The 24,444-nt window shown below is 38.4% G+C and overlaps 1 protein-coding gene and 1 long non-coding RNA gene across 3 annotated transcripts in view; both read left to right on the top strand.

The window, feature by feature from the left end:
* Window positions 1-15,164, top strand: part of LOC108506378 — a 37,203-nt gene extending 22,039 nt beyond the window's left edge. Inside the window, exon 4 of the long non-coding RNA XR_001877755.1 lies at window positions 15,103-15,164. This is a non-coding gene — a long non-coding RNA (uncharacterized LOC108506378). The remainder of the gene's footprint in view (window positions 1-15,102) is intronic.
* A 296-nt stretch (window positions 15,165-15,460) lies between these two features.
* Window positions 15,461-22,213, top strand: CUNH8orf22 (chromosome unknown C8orf22 homolog). 2 transcript variants are annotated; one of them, XM_017833306.1, is made up of 5 exons: window positions 15,461-15,481; window positions 18,818-19,233; window positions 20,060-20,145; window positions 20,236-20,335; window positions 20,759-22,213. In XM_017833306.1, the coding sequence occupies exons 1-5, from the start codon at window positions 15,473-15,475 to the stop codon at window positions 20,769-20,771; spliced, it is 624 nt and encodes a 207-aa protein (XP_017688795.1). In that variant the 5' UTR covers window positions 15,461-15,472; the 3' UTR covers window positions 20,772-22,213. The 2 variants fall into 2 exon arrangements, with proteins under 2 accessions (XP_017688795.1, XP_017688805.1); XM_017833316.1 differs by lacking the exon at window positions 15,461-15,481 and having other exon boundaries at window positions 19,093-19,233; window positions 20,056-20,145.
* Window positions 22,214-24,444: the final 2,231 nt, after the last annotated feature.

Below are 24,444 nucleotides of genomic sequence, written 5' to 3'. Positions count from 1 at the left end.
ATCTTTCACACGTGATTGAAATTAGAGTTCACCTTTCTTTAATATTAAAGGTAAACTAAAAAATTAGAAAAGTACATAAATTTAGGTTTAGTACCTTTTCTAATCTAAGATTAATCTAAATCTTCATCCTTTATAACATATATAAGTCATAAAACTATGTAATGTATAATATGATAATTATAAGAACAAGAAATACTGCTAAGTGGTTGTGTCAGCAGTTTTTGTCCCAAAAATGAATTTTCTAGCTTTTAAGCTTGTGTTCACATTAAAACAGTAAATACATTATTCTGCCAAAGAATTCCCATTCCCACCAACTGAATAAAATAATAAGCTAGGCATAACTTTGAGACATGCACAGGTACACACTTTTTTCTTTCAGAACCTTACAGTATTTTCTTCACTTCTATGCATACACTAATACTGTGAACACATGACATGATAATGAAATAAGACTAATGGTTTGCAGTAGGATTCTAGAGCTTCTTAATGAAATTGAAGAAATTGGTGATAACATTCAATTGTATAGTGTGTTTAAACTATGGATTCTGTTCTGTTCTTGAACAAGTCTGAAAACAACTCTATATTGATAGACATGTAACAGACACTAGAAAAATGCCTCCTGCCTTCAGAAGCAGTCCACCTCAGTGCTTTAAACACAACCAGTCGAAGCTTTGCAAATTGTGCTCTTCTATCAGTCAAAGAGGTGATTTTTTTTTTCCTCAGAGCATGTATATTTTATGAATGTAGAAGATTGGCATGTCTGTACCTAAGAAAAACTTTCCTGATGAAAGCTTGCCTGAAATCCATCTTTCTTTGACATCTGGGCACAAGGGTGAGGAAGAAGAAGAGTGGGGTTTTTTCACTTTATGGAGAGTATTTTGTTTTCCTCTGGCAAATTGCTGATTTCAGTCTTATGATAAATTTTTTAGATGTCACTTGTATTTATGAATAATTAAGTTATATATATGTGTGACTTTTCAACATTTAGTTTTAAGGTGGAGTGTATGTGTTAGAATACGTAAATAGAGAGTACATTAAGAGAAAATGTTGTTTCTACAATACTGTATTTTAAAAAGAATTAAATGTGCACATAGGGAGAGATTTTGTACAACAGAAAATAAGTTAAGGACAGAATATCCCCAGTGGTTCTAGCTGCAGAGATGCGTTCTTTCTCAGCTTTAAATCCAATATCAACAGACTTGGTTAAGCCATTAAAATCCACAGAGATTTGGTATTGTTCATGTTGCTAGGAATCCCAGAACATACACATTATTAAAACAATATGTTTTCGAGAATATCCCACATTGGTTTTCTATGAAAAATACATTAAAACCTAAAATAGAGGAAAAAGCCTAAAATATGGCTTCAAGCCACAGAGACAAAGAACCTTACATGAGGCACAATGTAATTAGGAATTTGCAATAGAATAATGTTTAATGCCTTCCCAATCTGCAGGCTAATCAGAACGGTGCAGATCATTTATTCTGTGGCCTGATGCAGCCTATAATTATTGCCTTTGCACCCTTGTCCAGTCTGCAATGGCTGCTTTTCTTACTAGTCTTTCAGGACATGGATGTTGAATCAGGGAATAGTCTTGAATTCTGAAATTGTGACTGTGACCTTGACTGACTGTTTGAGGGTAAATACTCCTTTTAGTCAAGACTACAATGACATATTGCATTCTGGGTTTTAATATTTATAAAACCCTTAGACAAAAGGTGCTGCATATTCCAAGTTACAGTTATAGGTCTATGCCCTGAAGTCTTTCTTTTCAGTTAACCTGATCAGTGGGATTTTAGTTGAATGTGCCTATTTTCAGGAGGATTTAAGCTGTTCTAAGCTGCATTAAAAAAGGTGAAATCAGAATAATTTATTTTTCTCATAGTTAGGGTGATGTCCTGAAGCACGTTAGCTTGATACACATTAAAATTCCTTGCTTATACATTAAACCAAATATAGAGATTTATAGGGAATAAAGAAGAGAATGGATAGAAAATGCTTTAGCTATGACTTGTGATCATGAGTGTTGAGTTCAGAAATCTGAACTTGGGTTTGCCTAAATGTCAGAGGATGTTGCTTGTATGTAGTATTAAACTTTCAATGTTTTCCTCTTGCTGTTTTTGCTGTATTCCATTGGGTTACTTTTGCCCTACAAAAGGCTGTTTATTACTACATAATAAGTAGAGTACGTGATCAGCAAATTAAAAGCAGAGAAACACATCTACAGCACAACGACCTATTTTAGTACCCAGTGAAACTAGGGTAAAGGTTACAGCTGGTTAGCAAATATTTTGGCAGCACATATAAAGGAGCGAAAAAGGAAATTTAGAGTGCTGAGCTTTGCACTATCAAATGCTTTTCAATCCATATTAATTTTTAAACACCATAAATTGCTTGGCTTGAGCATACAGGCATAAAATAGCATTGACAATGTTTTTTAATATGAAGGCTTGAAACAAGGAGCTGCTGACACAGATCTTTTGAATACAACTCCACCATTACATATCAATGAAGAAAATTTACTTTTGAACTATTTCATATCAAGACAGTTGAATACCTTGGCTGGAAATATAAAATAGAATCAACCAGTTTATTCCTGTTGCCGTGCTCCTCCCAAGTATGGTTCAGCAGAAACAGGAAAATATTCTTTTAGGGCTTGACTTTACTGCACTGGTTAGCTTAAATTACACTACTTGAACAATATCCACAAGGTTTAATTCAAAGGAATGTAAATAAAGAGAGCAGAGAGATGGGCAGAAATGGTTTGGAGTGCAGAATGTAGCAGTTTTTACAGAGGCACCATGTGATTGCTCCCACTCCACATGAACATCAACACATCTGAGTTGAAAACTGTCCCCTAGTCTGATAGCATAAATAGCCCCTCGTGTACGACTCAGTTTGAACTGGAAGGCTTTATTGGTATGGATGGGTATTCAAACAGGCACTGAGCTGGCCTTGGACTTTGGGTTGACACTCTTGGGAAGACAGGCCATTAGTCCTGAGTGTGTCTCACAGCGTGGGAAGACCTTTACTCCCGCCCACCTTGCAAAGCCAGGCTTGAGGCAGCTCTGAGCCCAGCAGCCAATCTCATGCTCAGTCTATGGGGTGGGGTAATTCACTGCAAGTGAATAATATAAGAATTTACAATAGCCTATGGAAAGTGTATTCATCACTAATTATTTACTTATTACTGGAGACTGTGTTTGAGTCAAGTCAACTTTTCCTTAAAGAGTACTATGTAGAGACTACTCACAGCAGGCTGGGCAGACAGTAAAACTTTGTTTACACCTGAAAAACAGAGAGTTTCAGGGTAAAGTTACTTTGTTTTCCATTTCTCAGAATATTAGTGATCTTTGACCAGTAGTATGTAACTTGGCATGCTGTGCTTCCAGGTGCTCTAGTGCATATTTGCTCTGGTTCTTCCAGCAACCCTCTGTATCTCACTCTCTTGATCCTGGGAAGAGAGACAGGAGAGGTTACATCTGAAAAGTACATGATGTTGTTTTGAACACATTTTTGGGAGATGGAATGATATTCTGAACTTACTCACAAGTTCAGTTTCTCTTCAACTGAATTAACACCAGGGACTAACAGCAGCAGTCCTTGATGCAACAGAACCAGTGTTTGGGATTTTGCTTCAAACATAATAAAAGTATTTTCCAAAAGAACCTATAAGCAATTTAAAATGTAATATTTGGCCTACCATATATGAAGCAGCTTTATATAAACATGATATAATATGTTAGCAGGGGCAACCTTTTGAGATATCCAGTTAGATGAATAGTCAGTCCACCTTCCAAGGAGTTTTTCTTATAATTACATCATGTGATTTTCAGGCATGTTATGAAACATGCAGTGGCAGAAGAGATTGCAGACTCTGAGTAAATAGAATCTATAGGCCAAACTACACAACAGATGTATGCTATTACAAGACTTCCACAACATACTTTTACATGCATTCAGTAGGTGTTTTGTACCAAATATGTCTTTGAAAGTTACTTCCCTAAAGAGGCTCAGCACAGAGTCTGTACCTAGATTTTATCATCATCATGTTGTTTACCTTGCTTTCCTGACTTGTAAGCACAAACAGTGAAAAAAACTCCCAACAGTACCTCATCATGGTTTCAAAGCAGGGCATGGCCAAAAATGTTTTTTCTCTGTTGAGTCTGCCGTGTTGGAGAGCGAGGCCTGGTAAGGCCTTGCCGACCTTGGGAGACAGAGGTTGCCGGTGATCGTTCCAGAGCGACTCTCGGTTGTCCCAAGGAGAGTAGTGAGATATTTCTTTGCTAACTCTTTTAGTTGTTAGATATTGGGCTACTAATCAGGATATATATATATATATTTTATTTTGGTTTGGTTCCTTTTCCCTTCCCCCTTCCCGTTCCCTTGTGAAATTGTATATATATTTCAATTGTATATAACTGTAACATAAGTGTAAATATATTTATATATATATTGCTTTAGCTCTCTCTCTCGTTTCAGGTTTTCTTGGTTGTTTTTTCTCCCTCTTCTCCCTGAGGTCTGGGGGGGGGTACTTCTTGTGGTAAGGTTTGGAGACTTGGCAGGGAGCCAGCTTCAAACCATATCAAGAGGTTAACTTGGAGTTCCATGCAGAGGGATTGTCACAGAGAAATGTTGTCTAAGTTCACAGAGATCCTTTCTAAGATGAATTAGATGGCACAAGAGATGCCCTTTTGTGCTGAGCATTAGAGTTAGAGAAAAAACATACAACCCAAACTTCTTCCTGTCCCTGTGGAATTCTATATGTCCCAGCAGAGAAGTGAATGTTGCAGCCCTTGTTTCCTAGAGTGTAAAGCCTGCAGTGATACTGGGCCTACTTATCAAGGAGGTAAGAGCATTCTGGTGGCGTTTATTCAAAAATAGAAAAGGATTCTGGGCCTTTGAAAGTTTTTTCATGAAAGCTGATCATGCTTATTCTGCCATATCAGAACTCAGCCAGAAAATTTTGCTTTCTTAAACTAAAAAGTAAATTCCATTAAAATCAGCTGCTGCTCTAGTTGATGGGATTGCTTTAAGAAAGGCTCCTTTCTTGTGCATCACCTTTGCTAGAGCTCTCTATGTGTTTAACAATTAACAGTGGTCAAAAGTAAGGAAAGATATCATTCTGCATGACATTGTCTATAAAACGGAAAACTGAGATCACAGGAAAATGCAGACAGATTGGCAAAGGAAATGCCAGAGTCTCCCGCTTTTGCTACCTTCAATCATATCTTCCTGGAAGGTATGATTCAAACAGATATAAGACTTTGGGCTCAGCAGAGGCCAAAATCCTGTGGCTGCTGTTGTACAAATGCTTGGATGAGTTTATTTACTATGCCTTAAATTTAATGAAAGTATGAAACACAACAGAAAGGGCTTCAGCCCAATCGGTATGGGCTGTATGAGCTGAAAGAAAAGCAGCAATGAGGAGAGGAAAGAGATAGAACCTTTCCAGCCTTACAAATCAGAAGTGAATCCCTTGCTGCCAATGCTCTTACATTGATGTAACAGCAAAACAAGATGTATATGCAGCTATGTTAAAAAGCCTTGCAAGGAAGGGAAAATACAGTGTTTCTCAAACCTGGGGGTCTCCAGAGGCTTTGAGGGGAAAAAAAAAAGTAAAAAAGATGAAATAAGCAGCCATTAAGGATTTTTTACCTTTAGTAGTATATAAACCAACTTAGTATATTTTTGGATGTGTACAGGTAACAGTATTCCACTGCTGCATTTCCCCAGTATCACATGATCTGTGAGTAAATTTTTTCCTCCTGCTAGCTTATAAAACATTGATGGTAAGATACGTGAGTAGTGCCGTAAATACTAGAAAAAGGATTGGAGTGCATATTGCAGAGAAGCAATAAGCAACCAACAATGTATGGGTAAATGTGAAATGACTGGCTGCTCTTCAGCAGCGCTCTAGGAAAATTGTGGTTTTCAGTTACGATCTGTTCAGTCAGATTAAAGTCTGATGACTGCCTCAAGATGTTCATTTATCACCCAAAATAAATCAAACTGAGAGAACAGGCAACAATACGTGATTGTATTCAAAGACAACACATCAGCACCTATGGGTAAAATTTCTAGCAGCAGCCAGATAACAGGGGCTAGAAATAAAAGTACAACAATAGATCGCATCAGGACAGGATATTATAGAATCTCATCTTGGTTCATAAATATAAAATAATGAAGTACACTTTCATGGTCTTACCTGCCAAACTGTATTAAAAACTTGAAAAGATGTTATTGTTGCCTGTTAAAGCTGAAGGTTTGGTCAAAAAAATTAAATAGATTGTACTGAAATGGGTAGACCTGCTTTTTCTATATATGCAGACCTGAAAACAAGATGAAGAAAGATAATAGAGTATGTAATGCTCATTTTTAAATTATGATTTTCTCCTTGATTTTTGTTTTTGGATTCAGATTAAAATCTTATGAAACCTTTTGGTGATCTTCAAATTTGAAAGTTGTACTAGCAAACCTGAAAGATTCCCCAGAGCTATGGTCAATTACCATGCAAAAGATCAGGAAAAAAAAAACCTGAAAAATTAGGTGAAAGTCTGTGTGGAATTACATATCTTCCTCCAAGCATTAGTTGGAGAGCATAAAGAGTGTTTGAGCAGAAAGTCTGGCTACCAGATGGAGGATCAAGGTAATTGGAGATAATGCAGATTAACAGATGGAAGCCTAAAAAACAGCTGAAAACAAAACTTTAAGAAAGTAATTTTTTGTACCAAGCCCTTTTCATTTTTCCTTCTCTTGCAAAATATGCAAGTTGCAAAGCAAATATGTGCCCAAAGTTGACATGGAAGTGCTAGGCTGAGTATTAGAAATGCAAAAAGTACTTCTTTCCCACATGTCAAACAGTTTCTCTGTAAGTTGGTGCAGGCTTGTGGGCTATGCTCCAGCACAGTAACATGTGCCCTTCTCAAGCACTGATATGAAGGACTTCTACCTCATTCTATTTGAATCAGCACTGAGCTTCACAACAGGAGAAGGTCTACACCACTGCTCAGACATCTGTCTATATGTACACAACCTCATTCCTTGCAGGACTCTAGAGTACGAAGCCTAATTTTCCATGTTGTTCAGTCTGTGAAATGTTCCTGAGGGTGGACTGAAAGCAAACTCTAGAAGCACTCCCACACAAAATCTGAGTAGCTTGCCAACTGGACCTTCCCTACTTAGACTAGGACCTCTGCATGAAAAATGTTTTTGAAGACTGCTGACAAGAAGGGACAACTTAATTAGACATGAATGAGAAACTGCTTCCAGGTAAGGCTGCACAATGAGGTAGGATGAACCTGTGTATGTGCTTAGGATTTACAAAAGAACTAGATAAACATTTCTACTTCTGCAGACCCTCAGGCTAGAAGAGAGCTCCCTGCCCTAATTGCACAGTCTCTGAAATACTCATTACATTTCAGAGAATGTGATAGCATTTTCATAGAAATGACATTTTCTAGGAAGGGCATGTCTTGCTCCCTAGCACCTCAATAACTATTCAGATTTATCTATGTGTCTGGAGTCCCCAAGGACACAGGAGTCAGCTGTCTGAAGAGGACATGACTATCTGAACCATGTGTGTAGGCACCTACACATCACAAATACCAATTTCACTGGGATGAGTGTGTTCCCTCTTTTGGACAAGAAAATGCAGTAATTCTGAAACCTGTAGTAGATGTGTGCATGGCTCAGTCTTGAGTGCATGAATTGCCTGTGGCTTCTCAGCTTATGAGGCTGTATTAAGCACAGGCCTTGAAAAGGGAAAAATGTGGGGTAAAATGTCACCGTGATATCCTACCCAGAACAGATGAGTGTGCTATCCCATCTGAATACAGCAAAGATGTCCAGGACAGCGTAGACTTTCACCAGTCAGGAAAGTAGCAACTGGTATGGCTTGCAGGCTTTCATTGCATCCACAGCCTCAACAGATTTGCTAACACCTGAGTGCTGTATCATGGATCTACAGGAGTCTGGCAGAAACAGATTTCAAGAAGAAATGCCCATACATTTCTAGCTTTGGAAAGGGGAAACAGAAAGAGGTGTGATACCTCTCCAGCAATGAGCAATTTTTGAGATAGACCCATGAAGGTAATCTTTTGTGTCCAGAAATTAGCAATACATGAATGTAAATCATCAGGAGAGGCTCACGATGCATATCCAGGACTATTAAGACTTGGGAAAACTGCGTTTGTGGTTTTCTGATGCTCTAAAAGCATGACAGATGTCACCATCAGAGTTTCAGTTGGTGCTGACACAACTTTTGAAGAGTGCAGTCTATGAGATCCAGTAGCCAAATGGCCTCCAGAAACCATACAGGGGTATAGGCTTTACTGTCCTTGAATCTGAAGATACCTGGAACTTTTTGCCACCTCTGTTGTCCTTTGTTAGTCTCACAAGTTGTAGCTTGCTGTAATACAGTGATCACAGTGCAGATGCTGTAAGATAGCAGCAGGCAGTGGTCCTACAGGCCCTGTAGTCTGTGCAAGAGCAAAAGACATCTTCCAAGGGAGATATGAGTTTGCATGATTGCAATCATGGCCTTGAGGACTTTGTCCTTGCCAAAGCAGGAACATACCTGTGACAAACTAAGGGAATAACTGCAGACCCAGACAAGGCACTGCAGCCCAGGGCCTCTTTACTATAATCATGGAAATGGTGCCAACAGGAGTTAATTCTGCCTGCTTGCCTTGCAGCACTACAGGTCCATGAAAGAAATAGCTGAACAGGAAAATATCTACGTGTCAAATTACCATGCAGTTCAGATATGTACATATATAGAAAAGACTAGTGCTAATGATGCATTTCTAAGGTTCATTACAGATTTCTTAAGGTTCAAATACTTGCTTCCAGATCTTCCAGGTGAGGTTTTTTAGGTGCCTATTAAGGTGTTTTTTTCCTCCCACAAGCCCAAAATGACAAAAATTACTATAACGATCCTTTGGCAAGATGCAAATTTGCAGAAGATGGAATTTGGAGCCATAAGGCAGCCAAGAGATGTTTCTTTCCAAGCTGAGCTTGCTGCCAGTTCAGAGAACAGGGTGAGCCAAATCTCGTTTAGTACCTGGAAGAGCACAGCAGGGAAACAACAGGGAGAGGAGTTTGCTCACTGGTAACACAGCTGCTTCATAGACACTCTTGTGCTTCTGAGGTGCTCCCAGGGCCACCTTGGTCATTCTTGTTAACCCTCCTCCTTTGGCAGATGCCTGCACTTGTTCAACCTCCTGGTTTTGAGCTCCAATGTTTGTAGTGAGGGGTTGACAGGACCAAATTACACAATTAGCTCCTAATTTCTAAGCTTACTTAAGTAAAACAAAAATTAAAGGTTTGACATAGACTAAGTGCTTGAGTTTAAACAATTAATTTGAGAAACCCTAAATAAATAAGTCAAGAGAAAGGAGACAGTGCTTTTAAAATTATCAAAATGCTATCAATTTCAGAACTATTAAAGTTCCTATCAATTTCAAAGCCATAAAATCACTTACACTTTGATACAAATCACTGTTAAAACAATATTTTGCAACTATATTTTGTGATAAAACTAGAAAGTTCTCCAGTAAGATTTTTTGATCTTACTTTTGCTCATTTTTTTGTACTTCTGGTAAATTAAAGAAGTCATTATGGTGTAATAGAAAAGGAGATAATTTTGGACTGGGTTACAATTGAAATTAATTAGGTTAGTGAACTGTATCTGAATCATTGCTTTCATACTCAGAAATGCTGTTTGGTTCAGATCATATTTTATGTCTCTATTATAAGTACTACACTTTCAGACAAATCAAAACCTGTAAAACTGTATCTGTGATACACAGACAAAATCACAGTAATTATGTGCAAAATCTAAGTATCTGAGCACAGGATTTGTTCATACTTGTTGGCTTTTAATTTATCTCTGACTAACTGTTCCTGCTCTATATGCCTCTTGTGACTGATGTCCAACTATCTTGTCTGCATTTGCCTGAAATTCTGCAGATTGCAAATTGTGCGTAAAAGAATATGTTTAAAGATGTAAACAGCTGAATTTGAACTGCACTTACTTGTGAATATTTTCCTTAATGAGCTAATTAGGAAACAACATTTTATTAAAAAGTTACAGGTTTTAGGAAATAAAATACAAAAGTGGGTTTTTGAGAATGAGTGTCTCCAATAATATTCATAAAAGAAGCTTTAACATCAGGTGTTTGGGTTACCCAAATGAGATTACAGAGCTAGAGCTCTGTTGTTAAACCAAAAAATACCTGTACCCAGATCCTCAGAAGTATTTAGAAATACTCCTCTTGTATTCTGTTCAGGCACTGGTCCTTCCAAAGGCTGACAGCACCAAGCTGGTGAGTTATGCAGCAGATGTGTGAGAGCTGAAGCCAATGCTGAGTAAATGACTTTGTTCTGGCAGCTTGCTTAACTTCAACCTTGCTGTGCATGACCCAGCTCCAATACCAAAGCTCTTTCAGACACATAGAACTACTTTTTCCCAAAGGTGACGTGTAAGAAAACTGTAGCTATAATGGGAAGCTGCTCTTTTTAACAATTATTTTCCAAACTGCAGGCCAGTACCTTTCTGGCTGTCCTGAAAGGGCTTAACGTGGATTGGTCAAATATCATGTGGCAGCAGTTCTTTCTCAGATTGGCAGTAGCTGTTGCAGTAACAAGCGATGACTCATGGCTGCAGGATTGATAACAACCCTAAACTGCTGACAGCAGTTCATTTTCTCCAAAGTGAAGGAGTGAATATGAATACTTTTAGCCAATTATAAGATATGGGCTGATATGGACTGATAGGGAGCATCTTAGCTGCTGGAAAATCTAGGGGAGGCAAGTGAACCAAGCGGAGGAGATTTTTTCAGAGTTGCATAACGCTGTTCTAGATATTTCTAGATTCTCTTGCTGTGTTCAAATAATCTATTGTCTGCATTTGTTCTGACAATGATATGTAAAATTTATCCAGCACTTCTACCGGCTTCTTTTGCTCCCACTTTTCTCTGGTGGGAGAGCAAAGTTCGTTACAAAATGAGAAAGAAAACTTAACCCATAATGATGCAACATGAAGCCTCAATCATTTGAGCTTGATATTTTATATTGACTGAGAATTTACAGAATTTGTCAGGGATGAAGACAGACAATGAAGGATTTGATCACATAGTTTTTCTGTCCTGAAGAGAGCCTGCCTTCTGGAAGCACAGAGTAGGTCAAGACACTGCATGGCTCATTTGTGGATAATAATGAGATCTTCAAGCATTTAATGGGACTTGTAGATAATTGCAGGTATCAAAAAAAGGCAAATGTTTGAAAAGCGTATATCTATTTCCACATAAAAGTCTCTGATGGCCTTCTTTTCATAGACAGAGTATCACAGGATATTCCGAGTTGAAAGGGACCCACAAGGATCATCAAGTCCAACTGTTAAGCAAATGGCCCATACAGGGATTGAACCCACAACCTTGGCATTATTAGCACCACATTGGATGCTGGCAGCGCAAATCTCCCGTTTTACATGGTATTCTTATTACTCTTATTCTAAAACAATTAGGATTAGATGTGAAATGATAGGATCTCCTCATTTCTTCGGTCATTTGCTCAGGCTGTCAAAATGGATCCAGGCAATATCAGTTGCATAGTGGAATTTTATCTGTGTTACCATATCAATTTCACATGGAAAGAACTTGTGACAGTTACTCATGTCAACAAATAATCACTCAATCATAACCGTTATCATCATTGTAAATGGCAACTTTTAATCAAAAACAACAAATCTATTGCTTCTCTTGAGCTGACAATCCGCAGACAACAATTTTCATTCTATTATAAACTACAGTAGTGGTACTGTGTTATTAAATAGTCAGTATTTTGTTTTCAGTGACTGAAAGAATTAAACGTATGTATAAAACATCATAGAATCATAGAATTGTTTGGGTTAAAATGGACCTTAAAGGTCATTAAGTTCCAACTCCCTGCCATGGGCAGGGACACTTTCCACTATACCAGGTTGTTCAGATAAACATCCAGCTTGGCCTTGGACAGTTTCAGGAATGGGGTATCCACAACTTTTCTGGGTAGCCTGTTCCACTGTCTCACCAACTTCACAGTAAAGAATTTCTTCCTAATATCTAATCTAAAGCTACTCTCAGTTTGAAGCCATTCTCCCTTGCCCTGTCACTACATGCTCTTGTGAAAAGTCCCTCTCCATCTTTCTTGTAGGCTCCCTTCAGGTACCAAAAGGCAACAATTAGGTCACCCCTAAGTTTCCAGGTGTCTCTGGATGGCATCCTGTCATTCAAGTGTGTCAACCACACCACTCAGCTTTGTGTCACCTGCAAATTTGCCGAGGTGCACTTGATTCCTTTGCCTATGTCATTAATGAAGATATTAAATAGCTGGTTAAAACACAGACCCCTAAGTGACACCACTTGTCACTGGTGTCGACTGGGACTCAGTCATTTACCACTACCCTCTGAATGTGAGCTAAGGCTGACTATCATCCCTGATTTCCTCCTGCTTGCTGCCTGTGTTGCAGATGATAAACTTCTATACCAAAGCCTCTGAGAAGTCTGTATCACAAGATTTGTGAATTGTTAATGCTGAGCAGTGCACAGTTATGAAAGGCTTATTATACAGTTTCAATTGCAGCATTGTATTTTTTTGGACATGTATGATCTATTAAATTTTGGAGAAACTCTGGATTAATGGATCCCTTGCCATCTTTCATTTCCTCTTCTGTGTTTCTAGGACTGTAAACCTGTACTTATACAGTTTTGAGCTTTATCTGTACTGGTTTAGCTGTAGTGAATATGACCTTAGGTTCTCAATTGCATGCAAACAGTATATCCTGACACAGACAAACCAATTACATCCGCATTATGGCCCCAATTTGGTGGGATGTTTGTGGGTTTTCATTGCAGAATTTGTAGTATATTTATTTATTTAAATCTGTCTGCCACATTCACATCCTGAAACTATGAAGCACATTCAAAAGAAGAGGCCCTGTTCTCTATGGTTACTCTGGATTTGCTGAAAAGAAAGATAAAATCTTCAATTAGGAGTCTTCCCTCATGGCTATCTGTGCCCCCAACCTATTCTGTGATTCTGTGAAATATAACGTTTTTCCTGTCTTGAATGGAAAGAGAGTAATTTTCTGCTAGTCTGACCAAAGGTTGTGACCTTCAGATCTTGGGTTCTGGCATACCTGAGAAAGATACCTCTAACTGTTAAAACTAAGTTTCCAGTTCAAAAATGCAGTCTCTATCTGGGCCATATTTCTTTCTCCTTTTCTGAAAGCCTTTCTCATCCTTTTGGAGTTCCTCACTCTGTTCTTTATGCTGTCTTCTATTTTGGGACCCTGAATTTCATGAGAGATTGTTGTACCGCCTTGTAGGAGCTGGTCATGCAAGGAGACGAAGCCTTAGGAGCCCTAGAATTACTTTGAAAGACAAGATGGATCAATAGACCCTTAACAGTTCAAACACTTTTATCCAAACAGGATAAGGGAAAGCTAGGTCAAAGACCAATTACAAACTTAGGAAAGCAAAGCAAGATAGGAAAACAAGAGCATGCAGATAAGATGCACAGTACATCACATAACAAACAAATCATGTCAGCAAGAGCTTCCAGAGATAAACATGAGGATGTGTAGACAAGGGGATGTGAAGAAGTCCCTCATTGTCTTTCCTCAGCTCCAGGAAATGCTGCCAACTATGCCTTCATTGCCAGTCAGATGAGTTTGTAGTAAGAGTAAATTCTGCTGGGATGCTAGGCACTTTTATCTTGTGAAGTGCTCAGCTTGGCTGCCTTTCCTTTCTCATGAAGTCAGCTTGAAGTGTAGTATCAGTATGTCATGCTTAGAGGCTCAGCACTGGTGTCAGTTTGGACTGAGACCGGGAAGAATGGTTTCCCAAAGAAGTGGCTTTTATGGTTCTTTTCTCTCTCTCTCTTTTTTTTTTTCCTAAATTGTCACAGAAGCAGAGATTGGCAGTACCTGTTCTCCATTTTTTATTGTTAACATGTTGCATATTTAAGGCAGAAAACACTCCCAGTTGTCTGAATGGGACTGTGCTCCAGCTCTTGCTGGACTAAGACTCGGCACTGTAGCAGCCTGAGCGAAAGACTTTTCACCAGCAGCATTCGTGGAGAAGGAAACTGTATTAGATTAAGATCTAAGGAAATACAATAACTGGACCCTAATTAGCCATCTACACGGAAATGTTCAACATGGTATGTTTGCAGATGGATGCCCAGAAGAGACTCATTTGTTTGCCAGCTTATCAGGCTCTGGATTTCTTACACTAGGCAGCAGTAACATCACATCAAATTAACTAACCCTAGAATTAATACCAGGGTACCTTGTCAGGGAACAGAACATGACTGTTCATGCTATTAAAATATTGAAAAGGTCCTGGAACGGCTTAGGGTTTTCTCTGGCTTCTTCCCAAAAAAGTCCCAGCAGTTAATGGGAATTAACACAAGCAAGAGACAATTCGTCGCAAACATTTTGGATGTAAACATATTACTTTGCAGTATAAAACAATGTGGCTAGAGACCATTCTATACCAGTTGTCTTCAGGGCCAAAGAATGGTACCAAGCGTATTTAAACTACTAGTTCAGACAAATTCTAAGCGTGTGGAACTCTAGAAAAAATGGCGGAGTCTCTGGGTCAGTCCTGACGGTGTTAGCACTTCTGAGGCCAATAGGTTAAATTGTGGGAGAAGAAGGAAATAACAAGTATGATGAACTGAAGATCTGACCTGATGTTGTTGTGTGATAAGTCCTACACAGCCAGCGCTCCTCCTCTGCATGCTGGTGTGATTTGCGAGTGGATTAACACCTGCATGTTTCTTCAGATGTCCCAGTAAAAATGGAGCAGGTACCTGAGACATATGAATGACATGCTGGATGTGTTTAATGCAATAAAGAAGATGGAGATATGCAAGGACATACCGTGTGTGTTTACTCTATAGTGGCTTTGGAGGAGACAAAAGGAGAACAAGATGTTAAAGAATGAGCCCTCTATGCCAGGCTATTTGGTCCTCCTGATAACATGGTTTTCATTAAATCAGCAGACATTTGTGACATATGTAGGGCTAAGATAACTGTCATTTTCTTCTTCTTAGGTGTGAGTTCCCATTCACTGCAGCAGAATAAGCTCCTAAATTAACAATGAATGCAAGCGCCAGAACTCCCGGTAAGGACCTGCTTTCACTACCAGGAGTGGTCATTACTACAAAGCTGATGATTTGCAGTGGTGCCACACACTGCAGTGATGAAGAAAAAGGCCTTTTTTGTCCCTTCTATGCTCAGATTCTCCCAAGCAGCTTTATGGTCCTGTGTCTCTTTTGCAGGCCACATGCAACATAAATTTCCATTCCCCTCCCAACTCTTACTCTGCCATTTAATTCTTCATCAATACCTCAGATTCTCTTGGTTTTGATAGATGAGCCCTGCATTCCTGCTGAGCTGTTTGACTTGGAGTAAAACAAATGAATGAAAATGGTAAGTGATGACACTGGTCCTTGGAAGTAGCTAACAAACCAAACAGGTTTCAATAATACTTTTTGCATAGCAAAGTTTTGTTACTTTATATAGTGGAAGTACTTAATTTCTTCAATGAAAGCCTCTTTACAGACTCCTTCCAAAATTTCACAGAACAGGTATGCAAAATAATTTGTTGAGATAGCGAATAATTAGAGTCACAGAAAGATCCATGAAGGAAACATTTCTGAAAATTCTCTAAAAATGTTAATACACCCATTACAAAATACTACCCAGGAAAGTTCAGTCTTCTCATGGAGAGTCATCTTATGACACAATTCCCTTAAAATAAGAATGATTAATGATGATTAATAATTTTTTTAAAAAATTTGATTGAAATGCTAATTGCATATGGGTAATAAGACTTATTAATAAAAAGATGCAAAATCTGCTCTTACAGAAGCTTGTTATGTGGGAATATTCCATCCTCATGTTCCAAAACAGTGTCTTTCTGCATATCCATGTGGAAAGATACTTTCACTCAAATTGTTCACATCTCTCAAAACATTATTAGAGTACCCACACAATCATTCAAAGAACACAGCAATGAAGCAGCTCTCTACAGTTTCTGATGCTACACTACACTTACAGAAGTTTAAGTAACAAGGAAAATTAAAAAATTTTCACAAAAGTTCATGGAAAGAAAACACCAAAAACAAGTCCCCAGAAAGATGGGCATCATGCTTACAGATATTCCAGGAAGTGAAAGAGTAGGCAAGTTTATTAGATAAACCTTGTCTAGTGAATAATTAACAGGTCAGCTTTAAGGTCAAGCTTAATATAAACTGTTTGTTTGGTTTTGTTGTTGTGACTGTGATGTTTTACTTTTCATGACTAATAAAGGGTTACACCAGGTAATCCTGGCAGAATTAGGTGGGAGACCTATTTATTTAATGAGTCATATTGATTCAATTTTTAAATTTAAGTTACTGTTTTGATAAGTGTCCGTGTTTCATGGGATCACATATACTTCAGTGTTGTGCCCTGTTATAGTTAAGCATACACAAATGTTAAATGAACACCATTGTTAAGGTCACAATATTAGTCAGGCAAAAGGCTGGAAATGTATATGTTCTGTAAATGCATTTTTATAAAATTGCATGTTATGTTTTATTTATTTCATAGGGCCCTTGCCTGTTTTTGCATGAGTCAGGGATATGAACTGAGTTTGTAATGTTAAAGAGATTATGGTAGGCATTTAGTAGGATTTCATCCATATTTGTGACAGAATTTGAGTAGTGATGCAACAAAGGCTTCCAGGGAGAAAAGAACAGGTCAGTGGACAAGGCAATTGAATGCTGCCTTGAAAGCTAAATTGTAACCTTGCCCCTGAGTTTGTAATTGATGCTATGTGAGTTACTTACATTTATCATAGGTAGCCACTAACCATTTTTTTCAATGTCTGATGAGAATCTGATTTATCAACACACTGAGTACTTAAATCTGGATCTGAAGTGAATGACAGTTAAAAGTGAGTAAATGAAGTATGGCAAAGTGCTAAATAGTTATAAAAAAATAAAGGCCTAGACAGCTCTCATATGAGACACCTAAGATTTCTGGATTCTTTTATCTTATCTCCTTTGGATCTCAGAATTCCCATGTGTTAACTGAAGATAATAGCATGCCTTGGTTTTGTAGCAGTGCTTTAAAATAAATGTGCCAGTGTTTTAGAAGCACTCTGCCAGAATGACCCTGTAAGAAAAAACCCTGGTGAAATCTGTAGTTCTACATTCAGAAAATTCTGCATTCTTACTTGAAGAAAATCTAAGAGATAGAACATAATGCCAGATCGAGTGAGAGAAGTGATGGAAAATTTCTCATTAAATAAGTGCTTTCTGTTCCAGTGCAATGCATGAGAGAAATCTCCAGAACAAAACTGGTAAATGGCCATGTATGTTAAATGATATAGTAAAATAATATGCATGCAGCAGGGAAGCAATTAAAAATTTCACAGACCTGGTGTTCCCCAGCTCTTGAGTGTTCTGGCATGGCTCCAAAATGTTGTGGTGTTTGCAAGAGTACTATTTAAGTCAGTGTTCTTGCCAAACACAGTGCCTAGACCATGGGTATGTTAAAGCCTAAACAGCTTTTCTAATAGTGTCCTTGACAAACGTATGAGTAGATTTAAACAGGATTTCAGAGCTGAAAGAGAATGACAGATGCTATTCTTGATAATGTTACTAGCTCCGTCTAGAACACAGCGTTATCACTACAAACGCCCACTACCATGGTCCGAGAGGAGCACTTCCTATGGCTCTTGGGGGAGAAGCTTCTCTTCTTTGATGGAATGGATCTGACAGTTATACAGAGTGCTCAGTCTGAGGGCATTTATGTTGGTGCAAATGTTTATTGCCCACAAATAGAACAAGAAATGTTGACCATTTCAAAATGGAAATTCACTATTAAGACAGGAAAAGAGGTGATTGCTGTATGACAAGCTAATAGTTCAGTTACATTTAGGTGTCCATTACCAAGTAGTAGGGATGTAATTTTTACTCTTACAGTGCTTTTTGACATAACAAGATAAACATATGAGGTAACTGGTGCTCGTGCTTGGTACCAAACCATCTGCAAAGTATTTTCTGTGTCAATCTCGCAGATTTCACAAAGATGAGCCTTCAAGCTTTGCTTGGGAAAGACCACAACGTTGTCATGATAGAAGGTCAATAAAAAGGCCTAGGAAAATACACAATGCTTATCTGTTACAACTGCTGTATGAGTATTGTTTTACAGGAAGTTTCCCTGTGGTATACTTATACCCTTACAAATATGCTAGGAGCTATTATGAACTATGTCCTTATCATTTGAGATAGAACGCAGTATTTAAGCAGATACGTGGCAGTGACATGGTATCTCACACCACATATGGCTCCGTTCTTACCCACAGCTCCTGCTAGGAAAAAAAAAAGAGAACAAACATTTTGTTGTGGAGCAGGAGAAAGTCAAATAGCCAAAGCTGTTTGTTACTTTTTCTGTTGATCATTATGCAAGATAAGGACACACACTGTGGGACAAGTTTTGCCACGATATGGGATTGCAACAATGTAAAGGAGCTGTGCATTTATCTGTGGGAAAGTAAAAGTCATTTTGTTATCTATCTTGGATTACCAAGTTTTTTACCAAGACTGTGCTCGTGGGTTTTGCTCATTACCGTGAGAGTGGACATCATTCCTCTGGCCTCACTTTCTTTAGTGTATATGCACAGTCATGTTCTAAACAGCCATGTTTTGGCATAGCCAAAAATCCCTAACGAAACAGGTGCCTGTCTGCTCACTCCTCTCTTCCCATTCCCCACAGAGAATAACGAAAGCTGCAGCTCTTAGTCCCCGCCCGTGGCACTCCAGAGAAGCGCTCAGAGATGACAGGCAGGAAGAGAGACCGAGGGGATCGGGGCGGGGACGCGGGGCTCTCCGCGGCTCTCCGGGACGACCCGAGCAAGGGCTAGGCGACAGCAGCCAGAGGCTCTCGCTCTCCTTCTCCTCCTCCCTCGCTCTCTCCTTTCCTTCCCTCGCTCTCTTCCGTCCCACCCCACCGCCTCCTGGGCGGGCCGCCCGCCGTGACCCATATAGGGGCGGCTCGGGTTGCCAGTGGCACAGCGCATCCTTCCACCCGCGGTCTCCTCTCGGAAAAGAGGCGGATTCCCAACTGCGCCGCTGCCATGGCCTCAGTACCCTCCGCCGGCTGCCTCCTGGCCAAGAACCAGTACTACAGAAGTGAGTGTTCAGGGGGGCTGGGAGCTGCCTGTCGTCCCCAAACACACCCTCCATTCTTCTCCCCCTCTTCCCTTCTCTCGGACTAAGGGAGGCTGAGCTCACCGAGCCTCTCCCGAGGAGATGCCCGGGTTGTTGGCACTCGGGAAAGGTCAGAAAGTGTTTCAGATGATGTCTGGATGAGCTAGAGGCAAAGGCATGTCTTTGTGCAGTAGTTTTTAATTTCTTGGAGAGGTTTTCATACCAAGGAACTTAGTGTTAATGAGCATTTGCTTCTGGTTATTCACCTGTTCACAGCTTCTACCTGTGCTTCGTGTTTACTTTGCAAGCTTAAACACAACACAAAATCAATTCACATTTTGTTTCTAAATATGTGAAATAATCACCAGTTTGAGAGTACATGTGGTGTATTAGGATTCCATTGTACAGGATGGACACTGTTGTGTGAGTGTAGTATATGGTTGTATTACAATGGAAACTATAGCAATTAGGTTGTTTTGGGCTTGAATGTTCAAGTATAGACTTTCTTGTTTTGATAGCAATGTGGAGGATCATAAGCTTTTTCAGTAATTTTGGTGAAAGTTATCCAAATAGATATCAGTATGCTTTTAAGTGAAGCAAAGTAGACTGAGAGAGTAACTGATAAAAAAGTTTTTATAAAAACAACTGTAGTAGAATGGTGTATATAATACAGAAGTTATACTCTGTAGCTCAGTAAACTTGATTCCTTCAATATAGCAGCAGGTCTGAAAAACTTTTGACATAGAAATAGTGCAGGCTTTCAAAGCACTTTTTAAATTATGTGTCTCTGTTTTCCATGAACAGCAAGACTGAACTCTGAATCCAGTGTTTCTTCCAGCTCCTCCTGCTGTTCAGATGCCACGAACGTTACAGACCAGGAAAAAATATTTCATGGTATTCTTCCCTTCTTTGAAATAGTCTTCAGTTTTGCCTGTTTGTTATTCAGACAGTATCTAATAATGTGGTCTTTTTCTCCTTTGGCAGGGTTACCTGACTTAATTGATAAATATTGGTGGATAAAAAGCTTCTTCCATAGTGAACCATCTCCACCACCTGTTGGCAGAAAAACGCTATCAGCAAGCAGGTGAGTTCTGTTTTTACAATGGTGAGGATAACTTGCTGCATTTTCCTTTTGCTCAAACTGTTACTAAACAAGTCATAATCCACTAAAACCCTCTGGAGGGTGCAATGCTATTTTCATGACTTACACTTGGAGTATCTTTTGTTCAAGGCTATAGAAGCTTCCTGTGTTTTCATTTTAATAAATGGAATCATATGCTACTACACATTATGAAGGTGTTACAGTCTGTTACTGTTTCACATTTATGGTGCTATTTATTTAATCTTCTACCCATAGAACTTGCACACCCATTTATACAGTTTACCCATTTTACTTTATGTTAAAAAGATAATATGAATGCATTTGAAAATACTTAAACAGATAAATATCTTTGAGGAAAATACAATGAAAATTCTACTCATAACAGTTTTATATGTATTTCTGCAGTACCAATAGTTGAAAGAACAATGTGATGGCCTTACTGACTGAGATGCTATATACAGACCTGTTTTTCCAAGAGGCTTGGGATCTTCCTAATGTCTGGGTTCAGCTGCGAGAAGAAAACAAAACCTTTAGGAAAGTGGAAAAGTGTATTTTCAAAATATTTTTCAGTAGCTTAAATGGTATTGCTTAATGGATATGTCCATGGCCCACCGTGTTCTTTACAGAATTGTATAATTTGAGATGTCTCTCTAATGGAAGTAACCAGGATTAAATATCCAGATTAACTGAATAATTAGAGAAAAAATTACAATAAAGGTAAGATTGTAGGTTTAGGAGAAGAATCTGTATTGGATGACTTTGCAATGGGTTAAGTTACCTTTAAGATATCAGCTCTACAGGCAGTCACACTGATACAAAGATTCAGATCTATAGTCCGGAGTAGGACTGCTATATGATACATGTCTTCCATCAAGTATTTGTGTACCAGTTACAGAGAGTAAGTTTACAAGAATGATTGTCAATTGCTTTGATTTTAGAAAGCCCAGTTACATGAAGAAACAGTAATCTGTTTGGTCTCTTTGGTCAAGCAGGGTGCATAGATCCTAACCTCAAATACCCAGGTACAACTTTCATTCATATCTATGCATGTTGGTTTCTGAGGACAGAATATAGGAGATGGACAAGGAACCAGTAATCCTAGTGGACACTGACATTTTCCAAGGACAAAAGAAACCTTAATCAGAGTTCATACTCCCAGCTCTGTTCTAGATTTCTCTCACTCACTTTGTTGTGGCTTGAAGAGCTACTTGTTCTTAGGTGACTAACTCTATCAATATTCTGCTCTCTGTCAGCTTAGTTATGTGCTAGATCTGGCAAAGTGTTCCACTCAAGGTAATGACACTGTTATTATCCAAGTCAACCTTTGTTGTGATTCGTGTTCTTGAAAGACACTGTAATATTGCAATGCTGAAGACCAAATGAAGCTAATTAGTACATCAGGTTACTTATTCTACCAGGTACAACTGAAATGCATCAGAGAATATGGCAAATAATGTATTTGGCTGGATGATAAAATTTATATCAATTATCTATGCAACTCTTTGATGTATTATCAGTAAACCTGCCTGATGTTTGTTCATCACTGGATGAACTAACAGTAGCAAATATTAATGTAACCAACATGTTTTTACTATGGGTTAATGATTGTCATGGCTGTGCATAACTTCAAAGTGTATCAAGTGGCTTCTTCAGGAGGCTTACAGTCTCCATGAAAACAATAAATGCATGGCAGGTGACAACAGACAAGAACACAATTCTGAAAGCATAATTTCAAGGGTCTTTAACTTGTTATGTGTCTTACTTTACTGCTATTGTATAGTTTCATCTTTGTCCTTTAAGTGTACAGAATGAGCTTTTTTATGCTAAGATTTTTTATTAATAAATATTTAATCAGTAGTTGGTCTGGTTTATTTTTGGCTTTCAATAACAACCTGGTGTTCCATGTTATTTGTGGTGCAGTTAGTGGGTAGTCTGGGGGTTTTTGGAATGTGTATTTTTTTTTTTTTAACATGAAGAATTTTTAAAATTTAAAATTCCCTCAGAGTTCTGTGTTGTGTGTGTCACATTCTTCCTTTAGTCACTTCAAAGTCTGATGAGAGGTGAAAAAAGGAACACAGGCTAGGAAAAAGACCCTAACAACTTTTTATATAAGATCATATTGTAAAGGAAGAGAAAAAGACAACTTACGCGTTGCAAGAAGGTGATTGTGTCTCTCTTTGAAGATGCTTGAAATCACAGAAGAAATAGATGCTGTAGCCCTATTATTACACATGAGAAATACTCATTTCAGAATTGACAAGCTTCCCTACTACTTGTTGAGCTTAAGGTGTTTCTGTTCTTATATAGTCAAAAAATGGGGTGCAGAAGAGGCTTAAAGAGCTGATAAGCTGTTAAGACCCACAAAAAAATCAAAGCACTTTTGTTGTTGTTGGGGCAGCAAGGCTGGTAGTAGGCTCTATGAGCTACTTGTTTTTGTAATGGCATTATGGTGATAGAAACCTCCACTCTAGAGAGGTGTCCTCCTGCCATCCACATCACCTTTTACTGCGATCAGCTCAGCGTTGGAGAGGCACCACTGACAACTCATACTGATTTCTGCCAGTTCTTCAAAGTATGCAATGAATCAACTCAATTAAATAACCTCCAATGTTGTTATAACAAACTCCTGAGAGTATATGGGTTAATGGGACATGAAAGTGCTTGCTATCAAAGGGCTGCATCTTGTTACTTCATGGTGATAGGGAAATGTTAATTTTCTTGATTTAAATGTCAATACAATGTAACTTTGGGAGGAGGGGAAAGCCAAAATTTAAAAGATTTAAAGAGAAGCTGTGATAAATACAAAAGGGAAGCTATATTGTATAGTTTAAATACAACTTAGAATAAGAAAAATAGGAAAATAATATGATTTCATATACCTATCTGGGCAAGACAAGTACAAATGTTTAATTACAGTACAAAAAAATGCTTTTTCCTGTTAGAAGGTCTATAGGTAGAGATTTATTTTGATGAAGTTAATTTGTGTGTTGCTATCCATCTGGAAAAAAATAAGTATCAGAAACAGGACTTGTGCCAGTATGGAAGTACTAAGTTAGATCCAATTATCAAAACCAAATTAGGAATGGAGAGCTGGACTTGAGAAAGACTTTTTTTTTTTTCTCAAACATGCATATAGCAGTGATATTTAATAATGGGCTTCCGTTTCTTTCCCAAGAGAAAACTGAAGTCGTATTCTGCTGATCCTAGTAATGCTCTATTTTAGGAGTCAAAATAAAAGAAAAATCTTATATAATTTGTTTTGGTTCAAGAAGGGTGAAATCTTTCTATTGACCACATTTAGAGAGAGAAATTCATTATAATGAAGTATTTTTCCCCCGTTTGTTGTGGTTTGGAAGAAAAGCCATAAAGTTACATTTCTTTCCAAAGGCTTTTTTGCCTGTGTGTGAGGTAAGCAATACTACATATTGTGGATGGACAATAGTGAGGATTAACTCGAAAGACTATAGCTATTGCAGTCTAATGGGATTTTTTGGCACAATTGCTTTTTCTGCAGAAGCAAGAATGATAAATAAACCCAAGTAAATAAAACTGGTTTTCAAATAAGAATGAAGAGCAAATCAAACAGCAAGTCAAACTCATTTTGAGTTGTTAGGAGTAAGTAATATCTCTGTAATTTATTTGTTAGGGTCATTTCTCTTTATGATATTACAACATTCTGATATTTTAAAATAATTGCAAATCCCTCTTCATTTTTTTCATTATCTTGACTAGTCATGCATTATTTCTTCTTGAAAGCAGACTCTCCATAATTGTCACTTCTCAACTCTTCCATGAAGGAAAACCCAAGCAGGGTTTTTCAGCCATTTCTACCAGGATTAATGCTGTTTGCAAAACATTTCTCGAATTATTGCACTTACAACTGGTGGCTGAAAATTTTGACCATGACCATGCTCGGTGCCCTGGCTGACTCTTCAGTGACGGAGGGATTTCTGTCATCTCTCTTTCGTCATGCACTCTGTCATATCCCATTTTAAGCCATTCTGGTAGTACCAGATGTGAAATATACTGCATGTAATCACTGGAAGATAAGTCTTTGTAATAGAGGCTATCACTAATGGGGAAGAGAATCA

The sequence above is a fragment of the Lepidothrix coronata genome, unplaced genomic scaffold, assembly GCF_001604755.1.
Source record: "Lepidothrix coronata isolate B3197 unplaced genomic scaffold, Lepidothrix_coronata-1.0 Scaffold6, whole genome shotgun sequence".
In the NCBI taxonomy this organism is placed as follows: Eukaryota; Metazoa; Chordata; class Aves; order Passeriformes; family Pipridae; genus Lepidothrix; species Lepidothrix coronata.
The sequence above is the reverse complement of the archived record's forward strand: the minus strand, read 5'-3'. Positions and strand labels throughout refer to the sequence as shown.